This window comes from Prionailurus bengalensis, chromosome E4 (genome assembly GCF_016509475.1).
Source record: "Prionailurus bengalensis isolate Pbe53 chromosome E4, Fcat_Pben_1.1_paternal_pri, whole genome shotgun sequence".
In the NCBI taxonomy this organism is placed as follows: Eukaryota; Metazoa; Chordata; class Mammalia; order Carnivora; family Felidae; genus Prionailurus; species Prionailurus bengalensis.
In genome coordinates this window covers 64,243,680-64,264,479 of record NC_057360.1, presented here as the reverse complement: position 1 = coordinate 64,264,479, position 20,800 = coordinate 64,243,680, and the positions used below count along the sequence as shown (strand labels likewise).

The window sequence follows — 20,800 nt, the reverse complement described above, 5'->3', positions numbered from 1 at the left end:
GACCTGGCTACGTCACCTTGCTGGCCAGCAGTCCATTTTTTGGACACAGTGATACTGTCACTGGTTTACTCACCGTTCATGCGCCAGATTTTCACTTGGCGGTCATCTGCCCCAGATACAATAAGGGGCATAGTGGGGTGGAAGGCAGCCCAGTTTACTCCGCGATCATGACCCTGCGGAAAACAAGAAGCGGTTCTTCTAAAATGCCTTTATAACTATTACTCAAAGCAAACTGAAGGGCCACGCTGGTGGTTATAAAAGATGTCTCTGACTTCTACTCTTCCTGTGAAAAGACGCGAGGGGTGATGCTATTCTAAGGTATGAACACGAGAGCCACCATGTCAACCCATCCAATATTACATCCAAGTTCTCATGGCAACTCCCAGATCTTTCTACTCCCAAGTTCAGCTTCATTTGCATTTGGGATATACTGCCTTGTTTTATCTACTTACATATTATTTCCCCAACTCATTATTAACATCTCAAGAACAAAGACCAATTTTATAACTTACTGAGGAAATGTGGCTGGGAAACTCTCAGCTGAGTCCCAATATCCTGTTAGGAAACGTGCAAGGTCAAAACTATTTTCATAATAATGTTAAGACATGATTTGCCTTTTTCACTCTTACTCTCTCATGAGAGTAGAGTCTTCCAGAGGGCTACGTTGATGTGGTGACATCACTGTTTTCACAGCTAATGGAATGTGTGCTTTTATATTTCGTGTTTTAAAAAAATAAAAACAAATTTTTAAAAAAGGTTTTGTTTTTTTAATTTGAGAGAGAGAGAGAGAGAGAGAGAGAGAGAGAGAGAGAATCTTAAGCAGACTCCACACTCAGTGCAGAGCCTGACACAGGGCTTGATCCCACGACCCTAGGATCATGACCTGAGCCGAAGTCAAGAGTTGGACTCAACCAACTGGGTCTCCCATGCACCCCCCAAAGATAAAAAGTTGTTGGTTTTAATTTCAAATATGGTAAAAACTCAAAGATATAATAAACCCCATGAACAACTCTTTGGGGTCCTCAGTAAGTTTTAAGAGTATAAAGAGGTTCTCAGACCACAAAGTTTAAGGATTGCTGCTTTTAAGGTATCTTGCACTTTATTTATATAGTTATATTCTGTACCGTGGCAAGATCATAGAAAAGGCAGTTTCAAATTGGCAGTGTTTTTGAGAGACTTCATGCTGTGGTTAAAATCCCCTGGGTTTTGGAGTCCGACCCAAGTTCAAATCCTAGTTCTTCCATTTACTAGATACGTTTGGATTTTGGTAAACTGCTCAATTTCTCTAAATCTCCATTTTTTTTCATCTGTAAAATGAGGTTGATAATATCTATTTCACTGGACAGCTGACAGGATTAAATTGAGTATTTTTAAAAATCTAGTTTCCTTCTCTAATGCTCTTCTATTTTCCCACCATGCACACAAGTGACTTACATCTGGCTGGTCCTCAACGAGTACATCTCCCCTCCCACCAGCCCCACTTTCACCAGAGGCCTGAGGATGGGCTCTGCTGCGGGATGGTGACAGCATCTATGCCGGCCTTCTCCCTCTCTCCCCACCGGGTTTAGCAGGTGACGTGACCCTCCCTTAGGTGGCACAGAAGCTTCACGTCTCCCGGCTCACGGACTATTCTATTTCCATTGCCTCAAAACCATGCCCGGTACTTAACAGGCACCGCACAGATCTCTGTTGAAGGAACGAACAAGTAAGCGGCCACTTCCTGTTTCCCAGAGAGGAGCCCAGAGCAGCCTCGGGCTGTGAAGGTAAGTACCTCCAGCACGTGCTTCACCACCGCATCCGTAGTTCCAAACAGATCAACCCCGGTGATTCCTCTCACGTCGGACTCCACTGCGCCAGGGGACAAGTTCTTCTTCCTCAGACCTTTGAAGGGACAAGGAGTGGGATGAAAGACACACAACAGTGTTACCAAAGAGAGCACGGTCACAGAGGCACAGGAAGCGACAGTGATACGACTAGTGTTAAGGAAAAGGAAGGGAAAAGCAATCTAGAGAGATCGAAAACAGAGGAGACTCAAGAGCTCCTATGTGTTTCTTTCTAAAGACGTTCAAAACGTTAAAGTACGTTCACTAACCATTCTTTTCACAGACCCACTACCGGGCTGTCTTCCCAGAGGACGACAACCCAAACCTCGGACACAGTGAACTTCCTCAACAAGCCTCACCTCAAGAGCGGTCTATTGGAATTTCTAGTCTTTTCTGTTCTTGAAATGTGGCCTCAGATGATGACCGTTCCATTTTCACTTTCAACTTTGTGACGACTATAGCAACTTTTCTTCCATCATCTCAAAAACGTTTGAGTGCTTCTCAAACTGGCAGCTGTTAGGCACCTCATGGGGAGGTTCCAAAGCCGATATGGAAACGAGACCTACTAAATACTAAACGGCTCTTTGGTGGATGAAGAGTGTAAAACTACAAACCATGCACGAAGTGTCCTCATTCTCCTATGGGACTCCTGGGCTGAGAGCAAAATGATCAGAACTGTCATGTCTTTTTCGTTTCAGATTTTTATTTAAACTCTACCTAGAGCGTAACTGTCATGTCCCTTTAAGCTCTTACGTAAGAAAGCTGGTTACAGATCTGAATACGTGTATTTTGCCATGAAAACTTTGGGAGGCTAGTTTCACCGGGAGGAACTACCCATAATTTGAAAACAACAGAAGAAAACCCCCAGAGTAAGAAGAGTCTTATTTGTGTAGGACCCAAATTTCTGGCTCAACTACACCTATCTTTAAAAGCTATCTGCGGTACAGTCACAACCAAAATTATGCTAACAATACGACTACCTTACATTTGAAAGCACTTTGTGATTTTCAGAGCACTCTCTACCATGTTATGTAATTCGATCCCGATAACGGCCTTTTGAAACAGGCAAGCAGATATAATTATACCAGTTTATAAACAAAATAGAATAGGGACTAAAATTTTATCTTTTAAAGCATCTGTGGAGGAAAGAGGAATTTGGAACTACTGGCACTTGTAAAATTAAAAACAAGTATCCATAATTTGGGGGAAAACAAAAGCTATCATTGAAAATAAAACCTACGTCATTTTAAGCCTAAATTGTGGCATCTGCGGGAAAATATAAACATTTAAGTTTAATGATTATGGTTCTGTTTGTTGTTTTAAAATTACAGTATGTCTCTTCTACTCCAGCAGCACGTAAACGTCAGCACTGGAGAGGCAGGCGCTTAAAAGGACCCGACAGTGTTAATGATCTCGTCCCGTCCAAGATAAGCATCAACAGGTGGGAGAAATAAAGCCGATGCTGTCACAAAAATGCACTCTCCACGGCTTCATAAATACGTTGTCAAAGGGACGCCTCTTCCCGTTTACTTCGCTGGTCTCTTTAATGGGATCTGCCCACTTCTTCTAATGAGTCTGGTATACGAAACAGATTCAAAGGAAGACACAAAGACAGACAGCGGTGAGAGACTTCACCTCCAATAAGCGTCAACAAACACATTAAAAGGAAAGTGTATGACAGAATGCAAGGCTTTGCTGCACTTGCTGTCATGATCCAGGAAAGGGGAAGAGCAATAAAAACAGACAGATGAACAGTGACAGGCAGTGAAGAGATACTTAGAGAAGAAACAGTTGAGCCTTCGACAAGCCACTCACTACGACTGAACGACAGATGGAAAATTTCTACAGCAGCTACTCAAATCCAGAGGGAAGGGAGTCCACTCTCAGACTGGACCAGTTTGATGCATGCTTCCCAATGGGGACCAGGGGAAGTAGTAAAAAGAGAGGGATGAGGACAGGAATTGGCAGCAAATTAATACTTTTTTTAGTCGTCATCGCAAAGATTAAGCCTGAATTACATGGGCTTGACATGCAAAGGTGGAAGCACATTGAGATAATTTAACTGGCAGTTTACTTGGAAGATCAGGCCGAAAAAGTAGCCTGCCTCCTACACGTAGATTATAAATATACTCTGTTTTTAACACATATTTTTGCCAGGCTAACAGAAAAGATTCAGGTTAAGTAAGCCCCATGGGGCTCGATTCTCATGGGACAGATAACAAGGACACAGGTTTTCCTTTAAAATTTGTTTCCTTATTGCTCATCTAACTCAGAGAGCTAGACATGCCGAAAAATTAGAATTTTGAGCAGTCCTTTAACTGTGAGGGTGTTCATTCTCTGACTCAGAACGAACTTTTCCTCTCTCAGAATTACCACCTCTGGTCCCTAACAGATCTGAAAGGTAATCCCTCTTCCTGTATTCAGACTCATCTGAACTCAGGCGAAAATAACTCTGCTAAAAAGAGTATGCTGGTTTGGGGCGCCTGGGTGGTGCAGTAGGTTAAGCGTCCGACTTTAGCCAGGTCACGATCTTGCGGTCCGTGAGTTTGAGCCCCGCGTCAGGCTCTGGGCTGATGGCTCAGAGCCTGGAGCCTGCTTCCGATTCTGTGTCTCCCTCTCTCTCTGCCCCTCCCCCGTTCATGCTCTGTCTCTCTCTGTCCCAAAAATAAATAAACGTTGAAAAAAAAAAATTAAAAAAAAAAAAAAAAAGAGTATGCTGGTTTGCAGAAGAGGAGAGAATAAATGTAAAAGTCTAGCTCAGAGCTCCACTTGGTTAGAGACCAAAGCATTTCCTTTCACTCTGGTTAAGGGATTACTAGAAGTCGAGAGAGCTGTGAGGAGAGAAAAACACTCAGAAATGGCAGAGAGAGCAACAGCATTAGTACAGCCAGTTAGCACAAAACTCCCGGTATCGCTTACGCTAAATAAGTACAGCATTGCAAAATTATTATAGCGCATCCACGCACTGCACACATTCACGAGCCAGTATAAGCCCCAGCTGGGGTCCACACTCTCCCCCTCTCTTCTCTGATTTCAGGCCCTGAATTCTGATGTGAAAATGTTCTCCAGCCTACAAAAGTCAAGAAAAGGATTTCTTGCCTTGGGCACTTCAGGTTACCAGCGAGAGTCCATCCACCTAACTGTCCCAATTGCTTCAGCCACGCCACAGGCACCTGCCGCGCCGGCATCGGGCGGCGTAGACACCGCTCCCAGAGCGCGGCAGTAGGAGGCCCTGCTCAGCCCGGTGCTCTACGGACAGAATTAAGCCCTACTGGCCAAAGCAGCAGTTTATGCAGATGACAAATTAACTTCTTTATGACCTGCCGTGGCATTAGCTACGTACCATCTCATAAGAACTGAGAAAACAGTCGCTCCAAGCATTGAGTAGCACTTAATTCTGTCACAGAACTCTGGCTGGGAAAGGCTATTCTAAGAATCGCAGCTGAGCAGCTGGAAGAGCGTGAGCTGGATCCAACCCCATCAGGCACCCGTATCCCGAGACAGAGAGGGTGACTGGAATGTGCGCACAGTGAAAAACCACGAAAAGCCACAGCCGGGTTACTGAGTAAGCGAGGTCCCTGGTGCCAGCGGTCAGGAGAGGGCACGGGCTCACAGCGCCTGTGCTACAACTCCTGTCGGCAAGGCTGGTCACATCCGGGTGTACTTCAAAAAGCCTCGTCAGTGTGACGGAAAACTGCAATGGCAAAAGCCCTCGTGGAACAGGCCACAACCGCCCCATCTCCAACACAGTCTGGCTGAGCCCATTCCCTTCTAATTCTGACCCTCTGGAAATGGCAGTAATTCTAGAAATTCTAACAGGAGAGTCACCACAACAGTTCACCACAACACAGGACTCAGACTATCATCTCCGAGTCAAAGCCAATATGCAACATACGCGGAGTTTCTGTCAAAAGCTCTCCCCATGGTTGGGAAGGGAAGGGAAGGGGTGGTGGAGACAGGGAGCATTTATGGCACCAAAATTAAGTTTCTAGCTCTTCAGATCTCTGCCAAACATACTAGAAAGTAAAACAAAAACAAAAACAAAAACAAAAAACCCCAAGACTCTGCTCCGCAACTGACCCCCCTCTCCCCCGGCTGCCTCCCTTGCTGCGTGAATCTTAACCAACTGCTCTTACAACGTTCCAAATGCTGCTCCCGCAAATCCAAACCTCTGACTTGCTGCTCGTTGGTGGCTTGTAAAAGCAAGTGGCTTCCTGCCCCGGCCCACCCTGTCACAAGGGGGCCGAGAACAGTTACCACCCCAGCCATACAATTCAGAAGGGTGGCTCCTTTACCACCACAAAGAACCAGGCAAGGACCTCTGAGGGGCCTTCCCTTTATAGAATGAAACAGGTGTCTTGCAATCTCCCCACTGACCTTTCACAGAACCCGATCTCTAAGAATTCCTAAGGCAACAAACGAATAAAAAGACAATTCAGCAAGTGGTAAGTAAATTTTACTGGGCAGAGGACCCCTGCATCTAGAGCTCCGTTTCCATGTTCCATCCGTCCACAAAGCACTTCCGTCCATCCGCATGCCTGCCTCACAGGTTACAGTCCTTCCCCAGCATTTCAACTCCCTGCTTAGCAACTTCTCAGCTTTCCCCCGCACAGCACTGAACATTTGAATCCGAACCCCCAAATCAAGACACATAAAGTGTGAAAGGAGGAACTATCCCCATCAGCCAACATGTACACATCTGTTTTAATTTCTGATTATTTTAATTTCTAGAAGTCTGCCCATTAAAAGGTGTTCTAGACATAAGGAATCCCACCCTCCCCCGTGCTCCTTACACTAGAAGAAATATAATAGAGGGAATGTCCTATTTCTAAACAAGGCCATAGGATCCAAGAGTCCTGTGTCCCCGCACTAATCTATTCCCCAAATTCGTCTTTGTCAAACACATATTTATTTCTTGTTTTGTTTTACTGGAAAGCATGATTCTTAATCAAATACTCCCAACTGTACATAGATTTTAACTAAAAACAGTTCTAATCAAAAAGTAAAATTTTCTTCGAGTTCAATACGTTTTCTGGAGCAGCCACTTTTCTTAAGGAATACCTCTAACACAAAGAACCATCAAAATCAGATTTAAACCCTCAGAAGCAAAGACACTACATGATACTGCAAAGACATTACACGAGAAAGAATATTCTACATTTTCCTGTTGCGAGCCAACCACCCTCATTATTTCAAGCAATTGCAGTTCTGCGGCAGACATGGTTAGGCTGTCCCCTGAACTTGGGCAGCTCACCGGAAATATCCCAAACACGCACAGTCTGGTCCAGGCTGGCCGACACAACCAGGTCTTCTGAGGGATGAAACTGAGCACACATTACATAATGGTTGTGCCCTGTTAACACACTGCAAGAAGAAAAAAAAGAAAGACCATACCAAATTAGAGGCAGGACTCAACAGATTCCTACACGTCAAATACCACTCTCTATACTTCACAGACCCAAGTACTCTCTTTGGAGGCAACGGCAAGCTATCCTAACGACTGTGAACTAGTAGCAACAAGCAAGGTCAGCTGTTTGAACAACCGCCCCTTCTTTCCTCCAATGCTTCAGTATTCAAACGTTACTAATTTCTGGAGAAGTGAGATAGCACAGCCCCCTCGCATATTGAAAACATTCATATGTCAAAGTAAGCGGAGTCTTAGTAATTCATACTAGAAACTATCAGTTAGATTTGGGGGGGGGGGCATAACCCTCTTAAAGGGCATCCTTTTACATGGTCCTTCCATCTTTGTGGAAAGCCCACAACCCAAACACAAAGCAGGATGGAGGTCTAGACCTTGACTCACGTTTCAAGGGAACAGAACTGAAAACCAGCTAAAAGATTTGTTCTAAAAGCCTAATGATATGACCTCCCTTCCCTGGAAGAAATGACCGGAAGACCCAGAGTCATATATTACTAACAAGATTGCCTCATTTTGTACGTAAAAGCATCTTACAAATCCAGTCAGTAACTAATCAGCAGGAAGAGCCCACTAGGGAAGGGAGACGATGGTTCTAAAGAGAAGTTCATGATGTAAACACAGGCAGAACAAAGCCTGTCTCTGAGCCCCATCTCCTGCTTTACCAGACACAGGTTCTAGACTGCCAGTTCCACACTCGGATGGTCTGATCATCTGAGGCACTCAGAATCCAAGGATATTCCTGAAAGATAATCCAAGACAAAGGGTTTCAACATTAAACAAACATGTTCTTTCAGGTTCTGTGATCACTTCTCTCTTTGGAGGAAACATTCCGTGGCCTGGCGTCTCAGCTGTACCAGCAAAGGGACCACAGCCTCGGATTTGTCCGTCTCGCTGTCTCCTCCCCACCATTCTATCAGCTTTTCCCACGTTGGCGCCTGCACTTGGGAGATTTCAGAATGGAAGCCAGACAAAGGCATAAAGGATCCTGAGAGGCAAATAACATATACTGTACTCACTTTTATGTGTATGTGTGTGTATATGTGCATTTCTACTTATACATGGCTAGTCCTAATTTAAGATCCTATGAAATGATCTTCTCCCTTTAACCCCGGGATTAAACCACTGATTTATGGTCTGACTTCTCCTTATCAGACCATCCAGTCTCAAAAAATTCCCATCTTAGGAACCAAATCAGAAAATAACATCTAAAAACAATGCAGCTTATTTAGAATCTGTAATTGAGAAAAGGATGGGGCGCCTGGGTGGCGCAGTCGGTTAAGCGTCCGACTTCAGCCAGGTCACGATCTCGCAGTCCGTGAGTTCGAGCCCCGCGTCGGGCTCTGGGCTGATGGCTCAGAGCCTGGAGCCTGTTTCCGATTCTGTGTCTCCCTCTCTCTCTGCCCCTCCCCCGTTCATGCTCTGTCTCTCTCTGTCCCAAAAATAAATAAACGTTGAAAAAAAATAATTAAAAAAAAAAAAAGAAAGAAAAGGAAGCATTTCTTATTCACAGTTGTATCTTCAGCGCTTAGCACAGAACCTAGCAAGTACAAAGCACACATATACTTACTGGGCCAAGAAAATAAAGTTTCCCTAACTTTCCAGCTAGATGGCAACTTGTCCCAGGCAAGTCTTCAGCAGGTCCCTTGCACTGATGACAGTCCCTAGTTCACAGATCATCCTATTGAGCGGTTATCATTCTCAAGCAGTTTCTTTTTTTTTTTTTTTTTAATGAATCACATATATCTTTATTAATTACTTAACATCACTGAACCCTAGTTTCTTCCATTCATAAAACGGGTTATTATTGACATTTTTGAGTGGAATGATTCTCTGAAGGCTGCCGTCCTGCACATGGAAGGATGTTTAGCAGCACAGCTGGGTTCTATGCACTAGATGCCAGCAGCCTTCCTTGCCAAGCCCTAACAACAAAAATGCGCCTGGACACTGCCACATCCAGACTCTGCCACATCCTCTGGGGGACAAAATCTCCTGTGGTTGAGAACCATGGAAAAGGTAACAGAAGACCATTCTGGCAGCTCAGCAAGCATTCAATTCACGTTGGCCACCTCCTCCAACCATTCTAAACTTAAAAGCATGACCCCACAGGGTCTTACACTGCACATGATTTCTTCAAAGTCCCAGCAGTGCCGGAGGGAAATTTAGGATGAAAGAATCTGGAGAATGACCTTAATAAAATGTATTTCCTCTATTTTGTTTTGTGCATTAAGAGTCATGCATCAAACCGAGAGCGCACTTGGCTTCATTTCTCTAAAGTGAAGTATGTCCCCCAGGATTAAGTGCCAGCAGGATGGCCTCATCGACAACACCCGGCCACAAGCTCACAGCAAGGTGTGCACTGTTGCTGAGAATCTTTTTTTCCCATCATCTTAAGCGTACTCTTTAATTCCTATCCCCTATATCACACATTCCCCCCACTCAGCTCCCCTCTGGTAACCATCACTTTGTTCTCTATAGTTAAGAGTCTGTTTCTTAGTCTCTTTTTTTTCCTTTGCTCATTTGTTTTGTCTCTTAAATTCCACATGAGTAAGATCATACAGTATTTGTCTTTCTCAGACTTATACTGCTTAGTATTATATTGTCTAGCTCCATCCAGGTCATTGCAAATGGTAAAATTTCATTCTTTTTATGGCTAAATAACATTCCCGTGTGCGCGCACGCACGCGCACACACACACACCATAACTTCTTTATCCATTCATCTATCAATGGACACCTAGGTTACTTCCATAATTTGGCTACTGTAAATACTGTTGCAACAAACACAGGAGTGCATGTATTCCCTTGAATTAGCTTTTGTATTTTGGGGGTGAATATCCACTAGTGTGATTACTGGATCCTAGGGTAGTTCTATTTTTAACTTTTTTTTTTTCTTTTTTTTTTTCAACTTTTTTTTTTTTTTAATTTTTATTTTTGGGACAGAGAGAGACAGAGCATGAACGGGGGAGGGGCAGAGAGAGAGGGAGACACAGAATCGGAAACAGGCTCCAGGCTCCGAGCCATCAGCCCAGAGCCTGACACGGGGCTCGAACTCACAAACCGCGAGATCGTGACCTGGCTGAAGTCGGACGCTTAACCGACTGCGCCACCCAGGCGCCCCTATTTTTAACTTTTTGAGGAACCTCCACATGGTTTTCCACAGTGGCTGCACCAGTATTCACTCCCACCAACAGTGTACAAGGGTTCTCTTTTCTCCACATCCTCGCCAACACTTGTTTCTTTTGTTGATTTTAGCCATTCTGACAGGTATAAGGTGATACCTCACTGCAGTTTTGATGTGCATTTTCCTGATGATGAGTGATGTTGAGCATCTTTTCAGGCATCTGTTGGCCATCTGGATGTCTTCTTTGAAGAAATGACTGTTCATGTCTTCTGCCCATTTTTTAATTGGATTACTTGGCTTTTCTGGTGTTGAGTTTTATAAACTCTTTGTATCTGGGACACTAACTCTTTTGTCAGATGTCATTTGCAATCTCCCATGCCATAGGTTGCCTTTTCATTTTGTTGATTATTTCCTTCGCTGTACAGAAGCTTTTTATCTTGATGTAGTCCCAACAGCTTACCTTTGCTTTTACTTCCCTCACCGCAGGAGACACACCTTGAAAAATGTTGCCACGGCCAATGCCAAAGAAATTGCCTGTACCGTCTTCAAGGATCTTTATGGTTTCAGGTCTCACGTTTAGGTCTCTCATCCATTTTGAATTTATTTTGGTGTATGGTGAAAGAAAGTGGTCCAGTTTCATTCTTCTGCATGTTGCTGTACAATTTTCCCAACACCATCTGTTGAGGAGACTGCCTTTTTCCCGCTGTATATTCACTCCTCCTTTGTCAAAGATTAACTGACCATTTAATTGTGGGTTTATTCCTGGGCTCTCTCCTCCATTGATCTCTGTGTCGGTTTTTATGCCAGTACCGTGATGTTTTAATTACTACAGCTTTGTAATAGAGCCTGACGTCTGAAATTGTGATAACTCCAGTTTTGCTTTTCTTTTTCAAGATTGCTTTGGCCATTCGGGTCTTTTGTGGTTCCGGACAAATTTTAGGATTGTCTGTTCTAGTTCTGTGAAAAACGCTGGTGGTATTTTGATAGGCATTGCATTCAATCCGTAGACTGCTTTGGGCAGTATGGACCTGTTACAATATTTGTTCTTCCAATCCATGAGCATGGAATTTCTTTCCATTTCTTTGTGTCTTCTTCAGTTTCTTTCATCAGTGTTTTACAGCTTTTAGAGGACAGGTCTTTTACCTCTTTGGTTAATCATTCTCAAATGTTTTAGTTCTAATTTTTATTATTCTACCCTAAAACTTACTTTTCGAATTTTATAAAAAGAAATAAAGTATACTTAGCCAGGAAATTCTCATTTATTTCATTATATTCTAACTTAATTCAAGAGACTCAGTTTACCAGAGTCAAGAAATGGTACAAATTAAATCTAATAGCATAAGATTATAGAAAGATCCAGCCAGGTTGGGACTGGATTAAGAGGCTGGGAGTCTCTAATCTATATGTAACTCGGTATCTGTCTTCTAGGATACCTGATAGATCAAAGAAAAGTATGGGGGTGCCTGGGTGACTCAGTCGGTTAGGTGTCCAACTTCGGCTCAGGTCATGATCTCACGGTTCATGAGTTTGAGCCCTGCGTCGGGCTCCGTGCTGCTGATAGCTCTGAGTCTGGAGCCTGTTTCAGATTCTCCCTCTCTCTCTCTGCCTCTTCCCCCACTCAAGCTCTGTCTCTCCCTCTCTCAAAAATAAACGTTAAAAAAAAAATTAAAAAAAAAAAAGAAGGTATAAAGCCTGGGTAAAGGAAAAGCCTCTACTGTACCCTAAAATCCTAAGATAGAAGCACCTAATTGTTAATGCTTCAAAACATTTGTTAGCTCATCCAAAGGGCATCTAACCTTGACCTCCCTCCAGACACACCTACTTAATAACACCTCACATGGGATCAGTCTGCAAACTTTTATTCACTAGAGCTCAGTAAACCTAAAATCCAGTTTCTACTTTTCCCTACAGAGAATCAATGACTTCCTTATAGAGCCCACTGAACCCAATTAAATTAAATTCAATATAACCCTGAGTGCTTCCTTTTGAAGACAGAAACAAAGCAGAAAGGTCAATGCCACATAGTTTCTAGAAGAGTCACTCCAAAAACTCCACTAATTCTTCTGTCATGGGTTCCTGAGAAGCAAGTAAAGATCCCCACAGGGCAACTGAAGAATGCTCTACAACTAGAGCTCCTATGGCCACTTACGTGATGAAAAAACGTGGTGCGGATGTAGTCTAAATGCCCAAGCAACGTGAAGAGACAGCGCCGAAGCTTGTAATTCCACACCTGCAAAGAGAAATCCATCTAAGGGACTCAGGTTTCTCAACAAGTAAGTTTGCCTTATATTTTTGCATTTCTATATAGGTAGGAACCTTGATAGGAAGTCTCATTTAAGACTTGCTTAAGGTTGGAGGAAAAAAAATCAAAGATGAAAACACATGGCGACGGGAAAAGGCAAGGCTAGGGGAAATTATGGAAGGGTTTTTCCTTTCTCTGGGGAGAAACCAACTCTACTTAAAACAAGATGAGATGTTTGTCCAGGGCTTGACTTGACACTCTTCTTTCTACTGCATAAGTGTGTTCTTAGTTTGAATACTGACCCCCTAGTGTGTTACCCACTATCTTAGCTGAGGATTAAAAAAGCAGGACAGATACGATGACCCTAAAGGAAACATTAATGTAACACACAGCGTCACCTCCTCCTACACTGCTACCTTACTGGCAAATGATACACATACCTTCACGGTCTGTACTTGTCTATCACACAGACTTTAACTCATCACTATGGAAAATACGACCTTACTCAGTTAGGGTGAACTAAGCAGAAAAACACGATATTCAGATACAAAGTTGAGCCAACCACCAAAGTACCAGGCATCAAGGAACATAACTGAGAAAGACAGAAATGTGAGCATAGACTCCCATCCAGAAAACCTTCCAAAAAGTTCAAAAATAAGAGGTGAGTTGCCTTTAAAAAAAAAAAAAAACATTTTTAACACCTAATATTTTTTTTGTAATCTATCCCCAAGCCACCTAGTTACTATTCTTTATTAAAAGTTTTTTAAATTTTCTTTTGTAAGTTACAAAAGGTAATACCATTTCCTGAAACAAATTCGGATAACCTGAAAATATGATTGTCCAAACATGAATGCAAGCTCCCTAAAGGTGGGGTCCTTGTCCATCATGCTCAGCACTAACCCCCTAGCACCTAACACAGAGGTTAACACTAGCAGGTGCTCAACAGGTATGTGCAGAAGTGAGAAAAGGTAAACACCACCAAAGGTGAAAGTATTGGAATGCTTTTCCAATGAATTATCTATAAACAAAATACACATACACAGTGCAGTTTGAGCGTCACATAAAAATTAGATCATACCAAAAATGCCATTTGGTAAGTAACTTTTCCACCTTTTACAGAGTTCAGTGTTTATATTAAACTTCCACACTTCCAGGGGCGCCTGGGTGGCTCAGTCAATTGGGCATCCAACTTCAGCTCAGGTCATGATCTCACGGTTCATAAATTCAAGCCCCACATCGGGCTATCTGCCATCAGCAGAGCCCCCTTCAGATCCTGTCTCCCTCTCTCTCTCCACCTCCCACACTTGCATGCACGCGCATATGCGCTCTCTCTCTCCCTAAAAATAAACATTTTTCAAAATCTTACTAAAATTAATTAATTAATTAATTAATAAAACAAACTCCCACACTTACAGGGGTACCTGGGTGACTCAGTCAGTTAAGCGACCGACTCTTGATCTAGGCTCAGGTCACGATCTCATGGTTTCATGAATTTGAGCCCCACCTTGGGTTCTCCACGGACAGCGCGGAGCCTGCTTGGGATTCTCTGTCTCTCCCTCTCTGCCCCTCCACTGGCACACTCAGGCACTCTCTCTTTCAAAATAGATAAAGCTTTTTAAAAAAATAAAAACATCAACTTCCACACTTCCAACTTTGCACTGTCCTGACTCCTTCACAGACTGCTACCGAACTCCAAAACTGTGAATCCATAAAGACCTGTAGGGTTTTGAGAAGCTGGCCACTTACGGCTTCCTGTGAGAACACTGCACACCCACCAGCTAACCAATGCCCTCATTTTAATAGCTTTATTGAAATATAATTCAAAGCCCACGTAACTTAGCCACTAAAAGTACAGAATTCAACAGTTTCTAGTACGTTCGGAGCTGTGCGACCATCACCACCACCAGTTTTAGAGCGTTCCCTCACCCCCACCCCCAAACACTATACCCATAGCTCTCGCTCCCCACTCGCTTCCAACCCCTCCAACCTCAGACAGCCACTAATCTACTTTCTGTCTCTACTGATTTGCCTATCTGGACATTTCATATACATGGAAAATAATCCTTTTCTAAAACATGTGAATGATTTGGGGAAAAAATCTTTTACCTTACATGTCACTCAGTCTTCCCTTTCTTAAGCAAATTACAAACACCTGAGTTAACCGTTCTTGAGCGTCAGTGGCCATCAGGAGAAACGGCAAATACTTTACTACAATTATTACAATGAAGTGATATTCCTAGAAGCTTCTGAGGTCTATCAGGTGGTTTGAGCTTCCACTGGCTGCCCTCAGGATGCGGTGCTAAAAACCTAAAAAAAAACAGTGCCTCTTTTCTCTGCAGGCAGTCATCACTTGTCATGCCTAAGTTCTGCTGTATAATCTTAAGCTAGCCTCCGAAAAAGACTTTATTCAGTTCCTGGTTTGACTGGATGTACATGCTTAATGAAAACAACATGTGGAAGTAAAGAGAAAAACTTTGATTATTTTTTTTAAAGGTTCAAAGCCTCTCACTCCAGTTTTGTCTTTATCAGTCAAGCTTCTTCAAAGAATTGCGTCTATTCTGTTTCCTTCCTTCATATTAAGGCGCTAGGATCACTAATGTCTTCCTAATGAAGCAATCCAAAGGTTACTCGGTCCTTACCTCATTCTGACCACTTTCTCCTCCTACCCCAAATTCCCTCCTTCCTGGGCATCCAACAGGCTTCTGCTTCTTCCCTCTGGTTCATCTCCAACCTCTAAAATCATTCTTCCCTATATGAACTCTACTTCCTCTATCATAAATGACACCCTGTCTTCTCGTTCCACATAATCCCGGGGTGACACCCTCTACTGCTGTTTTGGCTCCCTTCTTCGTGATGACAATTCCCAAATATGTCTCCGGTGCAGACACATCTCCACAGACCGTCCCTGAGGTGCTTCAAACTCATCAGTGTCAAGACGGTGTTCGTTAGCCCTCTGCTATGGACTGGATGTTTGCGTCCTCCCCCAAATTCATACACTGAAATCCTAACGCCCAAGGCAAAGGCATTAGGAGGCGGGGCCTCTGAGGGGCGCTGAGGTCACAAGGGTGGAGGCCTCCCGAACGGTAATGTCCTCGTAAGAGACTCCACAGAGATCCCCGTCTCCTTCCACCACACGAAGACACAGAGAGAGGTCAGCTGTCTGCAACCTAGGAGGTCCTCACCAGAAGCCGACTGGGCTGTCACCCTAATCCTGGACTTCCAGCCTCTGAAACTGAGAGTTTCTGTTGTTAATAAGCCGCCCAGGCTGTGGCGTTTTGTCACCGCAGCCTCGACACACTAAGACACCGCCCTCCCCCAGCACTCCAGGGAACCGCACCGCCTGTTTTCCCTTTCCTAGTGGATGGCACCCCGCACACCCAGTGACCCGAGCTAGAGGCCGGAGATAGATACAGTCATCTCGTTAGTCTCCCCTAACCGCCCCTCCGGCAGACTCACAGACTCCCTTCCCTAAGCTCTCACATCCACCTCTTTGTCTCCATCTGCGTGTACCGTCCGAGGCCAGGCTCTGCTCACCTGCCGCTCGAGCTTACACGACAGTCTCCTGACCGGCACTTCTGCCTCCGGGCTTGCCCGCTTCATCCAGTCCTTTCTCTAGACTACTGCTCACGTAAAGTTTAAAAAAAAAAAAAAAGAAATGTGGATCCGATGTCACTCCTCTATTTTAACCCCTTAAATGGCTCCTTCCTATCTGTGTGATGACACCCAAACTTCTGAGCACTGCAAACAGGTACTGCATGATCTGGCCCCTCTCATCTTCGGGCCCTTCTCTCACCTTCTCTCCAGAGCTTATTCATACACAACTAACTACAGCTTCTCAAACGTATCCACCTGTGTCATGCCTTTTTGTCTCTGCACCTGGACTGTCCTCTATTTCACTTCGGCTCTCTCCCTATCGTCTCACTCACCGAACTGCATGTGCCATTATTTCGAGTATACACGTATCTCCTCCGTTAGAATAAAAGCTCCTTGAGAACAGAGGTCGTTTCTTGTTTTTTTAATTCCCCCCCAATAAAAGTGTCTCGTACACAGTAAGTATTCAATAAACGTTTCCTGATAACATCAAAAGCCTGAGCTCTGTATGAATGAGAGGTCCTGTTTTTAGTCCCTTCTACAAGTGCCACACCTGACAGCCTGTCCTTTACTCCCAGTCATGACAGACCCTCTGTACCTTAATCTTATAGTCGTCTCCTCCAGAGACAAACAGCGGCTGCTGCTTATGGAAGTCGATGCCTCGTACTGGACCTGGCGAAGGAAGCAGGCGACGCATGTTAGAGAGCTGCATTTGCTCATCTCTAAAGTGATCCTTATTCAGGAATTTTTGGTTCTGCCCCTTCCGTATTCTTTAATCCTAAAGAAAGTTTACACTACTCCAGAAGACAATAAATACTTAGATCTCTTTAATTCCCTCCTAGAAAGTGTCATCTCACCATCATGTTCATCAAACTTGTCAATAAGGGTACACATCCGATAGTCCCATAACTGGATGACCCCATTGTGTAAACTGGTCAGGATCCAAGGTCTTTTGGGGTGAAAACTGAGCCCTAGAGGGGAAGAAAAGAAAAAAACAAGGAATGATCCAATTAGCTAAGTATGCCCCACAATGCCACCCCCTGTCGATTCAGGTAAGAAAAACGAACACCTAGGTTAATCCTAGGTGCAGACGCTCCTTCGTCGAATGCCAGATGTTACGAATTGTATGCTATTAGGGGCTAGATTTTGTTATATTCCTTTAAATATTGTTGGGCTTTGTTTTAGGATGCCTGTTTTAAAGTTCGCTTTTAGTTTTGCTAGTATGGGTCGACAACAGCCTTTAGTCTAGATCTAATTTGGCACCCCTATGAAGGCGATACCACCTGAGGTCTCTAGATGATGCCCTGCAGTATCAGGAGGCCTTTCCATTCCAGCCGATAGGAACACAAAACTATTCCCAGATCTAAGTGAGCTCCAGGGATTATTCTGCCTCCCCCTCTCCAGGGGTTCTATCCCAGGCTTGGGGTCATTTCCACACATGCATATGCAGATTAGAAATCAGACAAAGGCTTGACAGGATCCCCTGCAGAACCCCAGTGTTCTGGGCAGCTCCCTCTCTGGTGTTCTGTCCAGCAAATTCTAGCAGTTTTGGCTGCCCTGAACTCTAAACTATGTTTCCACAGTGAGACCACAGGGCTCTTCCCCCTTCCCTATCCTGCAGCCTGGAAACTCTCCAGGTAGTAAGCTAAAAAACACTCACAGGACTCACCTGGTTTATTTCCCTTCTCTCAAGAATCACTCTCCTGCACCGCCTGTTATCCAGTGTCTGAAAACTTTTGATTCACACATTTTGCTCTGTTGTGCAGCTGTTTTAAGGTGAGAAAGTAAATCTGTCTGTTACTCCTTGGAGTAACAGACTGGAAACGGAGGTCCACAGAAGTAACAACCGCTAACAGTCTGGAGTGCATCCTTTCAGACTTCTAACGCAGACGGCATCATTTTATCAAAATGGAAATATGTTATGCAAACTTCTCACTTAGCCATGCATCGTGGATCTTATTAAATACACACAAACCTAACCTCATTCTTTTTAACAACAGCAAAACACAGATGTAGCACATTTAAAAATTATTCTAGTGATGAGCATTTAAGTTTTTCCCCCTAACTTTCACCTACTAGAAAATAGGCCCTAAAGAAAATACTTCTATGCGTAATCTAGCTTATTTGCATTATTACTGCTTAAGGCTAAAGACCTGGAAGTAGGATTGCCAGAAATAGGTATGCGCATTTAACATTTTTATAGATACCACCTTATTTCGAAAAGACCATCAACATACAGTCTCCTCGGATTTCTGAAGGTAACCATTTTGCACACATTGGCTGTTATTGGTTATTTGTCGTTTTGTTTGTTTTACTAATCCAAACTCAAAAGGTTATTTACCTTTTTTTTTTTTTTAACATTTCTTTCACTGTTAGTGGAGAATATTTCCATTTTTTTACCGAACACTCACGTTTTTTCTTCTGAATTGTTTTTTCCTATTACGGTGTTCATTTTTTTCCGTGACGTACAGTAATACTCATTAAGAGATATTAACTCTCTTGGGGCACCCGGGTGGCGCAGTCGGTTAAGCGTCCGACTTCAACCAGGTCACGATCTCGCAGTCCGTGAGTTCGAGCCCGGCGTCAGGCTCTGGGCTGATGGCTCAGAGCCTGGAGCCTGTTTCTGATTCTGTGTCTCCCTCTCTCTCTCTGCCCCTCCCCCGTTCATGCTCTGTCTCTCTCTGTCCCAAAAATAAATAAACGTTGAAAAAAAAATTTTTTAAAAAAGAGATATTAACTCTCAAATATTCTGACATCTTTTTTCCTCACTTTTCTATTGCCCATTGAGAAATCAAGAGCAGAAGAGAAAATTCAAGGATTAGGAAGACCACTTCAGCCATCCATAAATTCTTGCTGGCATGCTTCACTATCAAGACTCCCACGAGACTTAGAAACTGCTCAGAATCAGGGCACCTGGGTGGCTTAGGTGGTTAAGCTTCTGACTCTCGGCTTCAGCTCAGGTCACGATCTCACAGCTCATGGGATCAAGCCCTGCATCAGGCTCCACACTAACAGCCTGCTGGGGATTCTCTCTCTCTCCCTCTCTCTCTGCCCCTCCCCCAGCTGTGCACGTGCTCGTTTGCTCTCTATCTCAAAAAAAAAAGGGGGGGGGGTGCACCTGGGTGGCTCAGTTGGTTGAGCGTCCATCAGCGGCTCAGGTCATGATCTCACCGTTCATGGGTTCCAGCCCTGTGTCGGGCTTCGAGCTGGCAGCGCAGAGCCTGCTTGAGATTCTCTGTCTCCCTTTCTCTCTGTCCCTCCCCCGCTTGCATGTGTGCGCGCTCTCTCTCTCTCTCAAAAATAAACATTAAAAATTAAAAAAAAAAAAAAGAAACTGCTCAGAATCTATTCTTACATAACAATGGCCTCCAGTTTTTGAGCTATGGAGTATACAGCAGGCACTGTAATAAATGTAGTCATATGCTATCTCACTCTAATTCTCTCTGTAGGTGAATGTTAATTATTTACATTGTACGGATGAGGAACCGTATTAAGAAACCTTAATAAGTTGCCCAAGATCACACAGCTCGTTGGGGAAATGTTTCAGGATTCCAAAGTAAGGCCAGGTGATTCCAAACACCAAGTTCCCAAGCCAACTTGCTCTGCTCTTCTTACTAAATATTCAAATCATATACATATATAGGTACGTATGCATACACATATATATACATTTATACACATATGAAATCTCAAGAGACCTTACTTCTCTGCCTTTCCCATTCTAACACTCCAAAAGACTACTACCAGTCTTTCGCCCTCCACCCCCATCCACTGATAGTCATGCTTTGGAGTTGCCCCATTTAGGAAGTAAGAATGAAGATACCCCGTTAAAATTTGAACTTCAGATCAACAGCGAACGACACTGGAAATTATTTCGTTCTCTGAAATCCAAATGTGACTTGGCGTCCTGTATTTTATCGGACAACCTTATCAGGCTCAGACTTTACTGGGGTTACAGGTCTCAAAGTCCTGTCTCCAGGTAGGAAACAACGCCCAATGGAGGCGCTGGATGTTGATACGGTGCCGCCAAAGCCTCCCTAAGAGAGGCAGCCAGTGCTCATTTCCGAAAACGTTAGACGTGGATGCGAATGGCACAGGTCGAGACTCGATCCCCAGGTCCACTCCCTACAACACCGTCCTCAAAAGGCCGACAGGGACCCAAAGAATCAAAGTCGGGAGCACCGGCCCCCGCAGAAGACGGGAGGGAAGCAAGGGAACGGTGCGGGAGCCGCCGCAGGCCAATCACATCCCGAGGGCATTCCAGAGAAGAGAGGGCTGCAGAACCGCCGCCAGGCCGCCCTCCCTCCGGCCCGTACGGTGGGCCCGACTCGGCCTCGGTCACCCCCCGAGACAGCACCGCCCCCGACACCCGGTCCTCGAGCTCCCCCTCGTCTTCTCCATTTACCTTTGACCCGCGCGCTCTTGGTCTCGAATTTGGTCAGCATCCTTGAGACCTGCGGCTCCGAGGTGCCGACCCGAGCCCCGCCACTCCCTGCTGCCCTTCGCCTCCCTCCACGTCAGCGCCGCTCCGCCGCGGCTCCCGGAAGCTCCGCGGGCACGAACTTCCGGTCCCGGGAGCTCCGGACCACAGAGACGGCACCA

At 44.4% G+C, this 20,800-nt stretch overlaps 1 protein-coding gene across 1 annotated transcript in view; it reads right to left on the bottom strand.

Moving 5' to 3' along the window:
• Window positions 1-20,714, bottom strand: part of COPA (COPI coat complex subunit alpha) — a 45,644-nt gene extending 24,930 nt beyond the window's left edge. Inside the window, exons 1-8 of the mRNA XM_043567530.1 lie at window positions 20,604-20,714; window positions 17,056-17,169; window positions 16,797-16,870; window positions 12,515-12,595; window positions 7,908-7,984; window positions 7,078-7,187; window positions 1,772-1,881; window positions 74-173 (exon numbers count right to left, since the gene is read on the bottom strand). Of these exons, the coding sequence (XP_043423465.1) occupies window positions 74-173; window positions 1,772-1,881; window positions 7,078-7,187; window positions 7,908-7,984; window positions 12,515-12,595; window positions 16,797-16,870; window positions 17,056-17,169; window positions 20,604-20,643 (706 nt within the window). The 5' untranslated portion in view covers window positions 20,644-20,714. The remainder of the gene's footprint in view (window positions 1-73; window positions 174-1,771; window positions 1,882-7,077; window positions 7,188-7,907; window positions 7,985-12,514; window positions 12,596-16,796; window positions 16,871-17,055; window positions 17,170-20,603) is intronic.
• Between the last annotated feature and the right edge of the window lie 86 nt (window positions 20,715-20,800).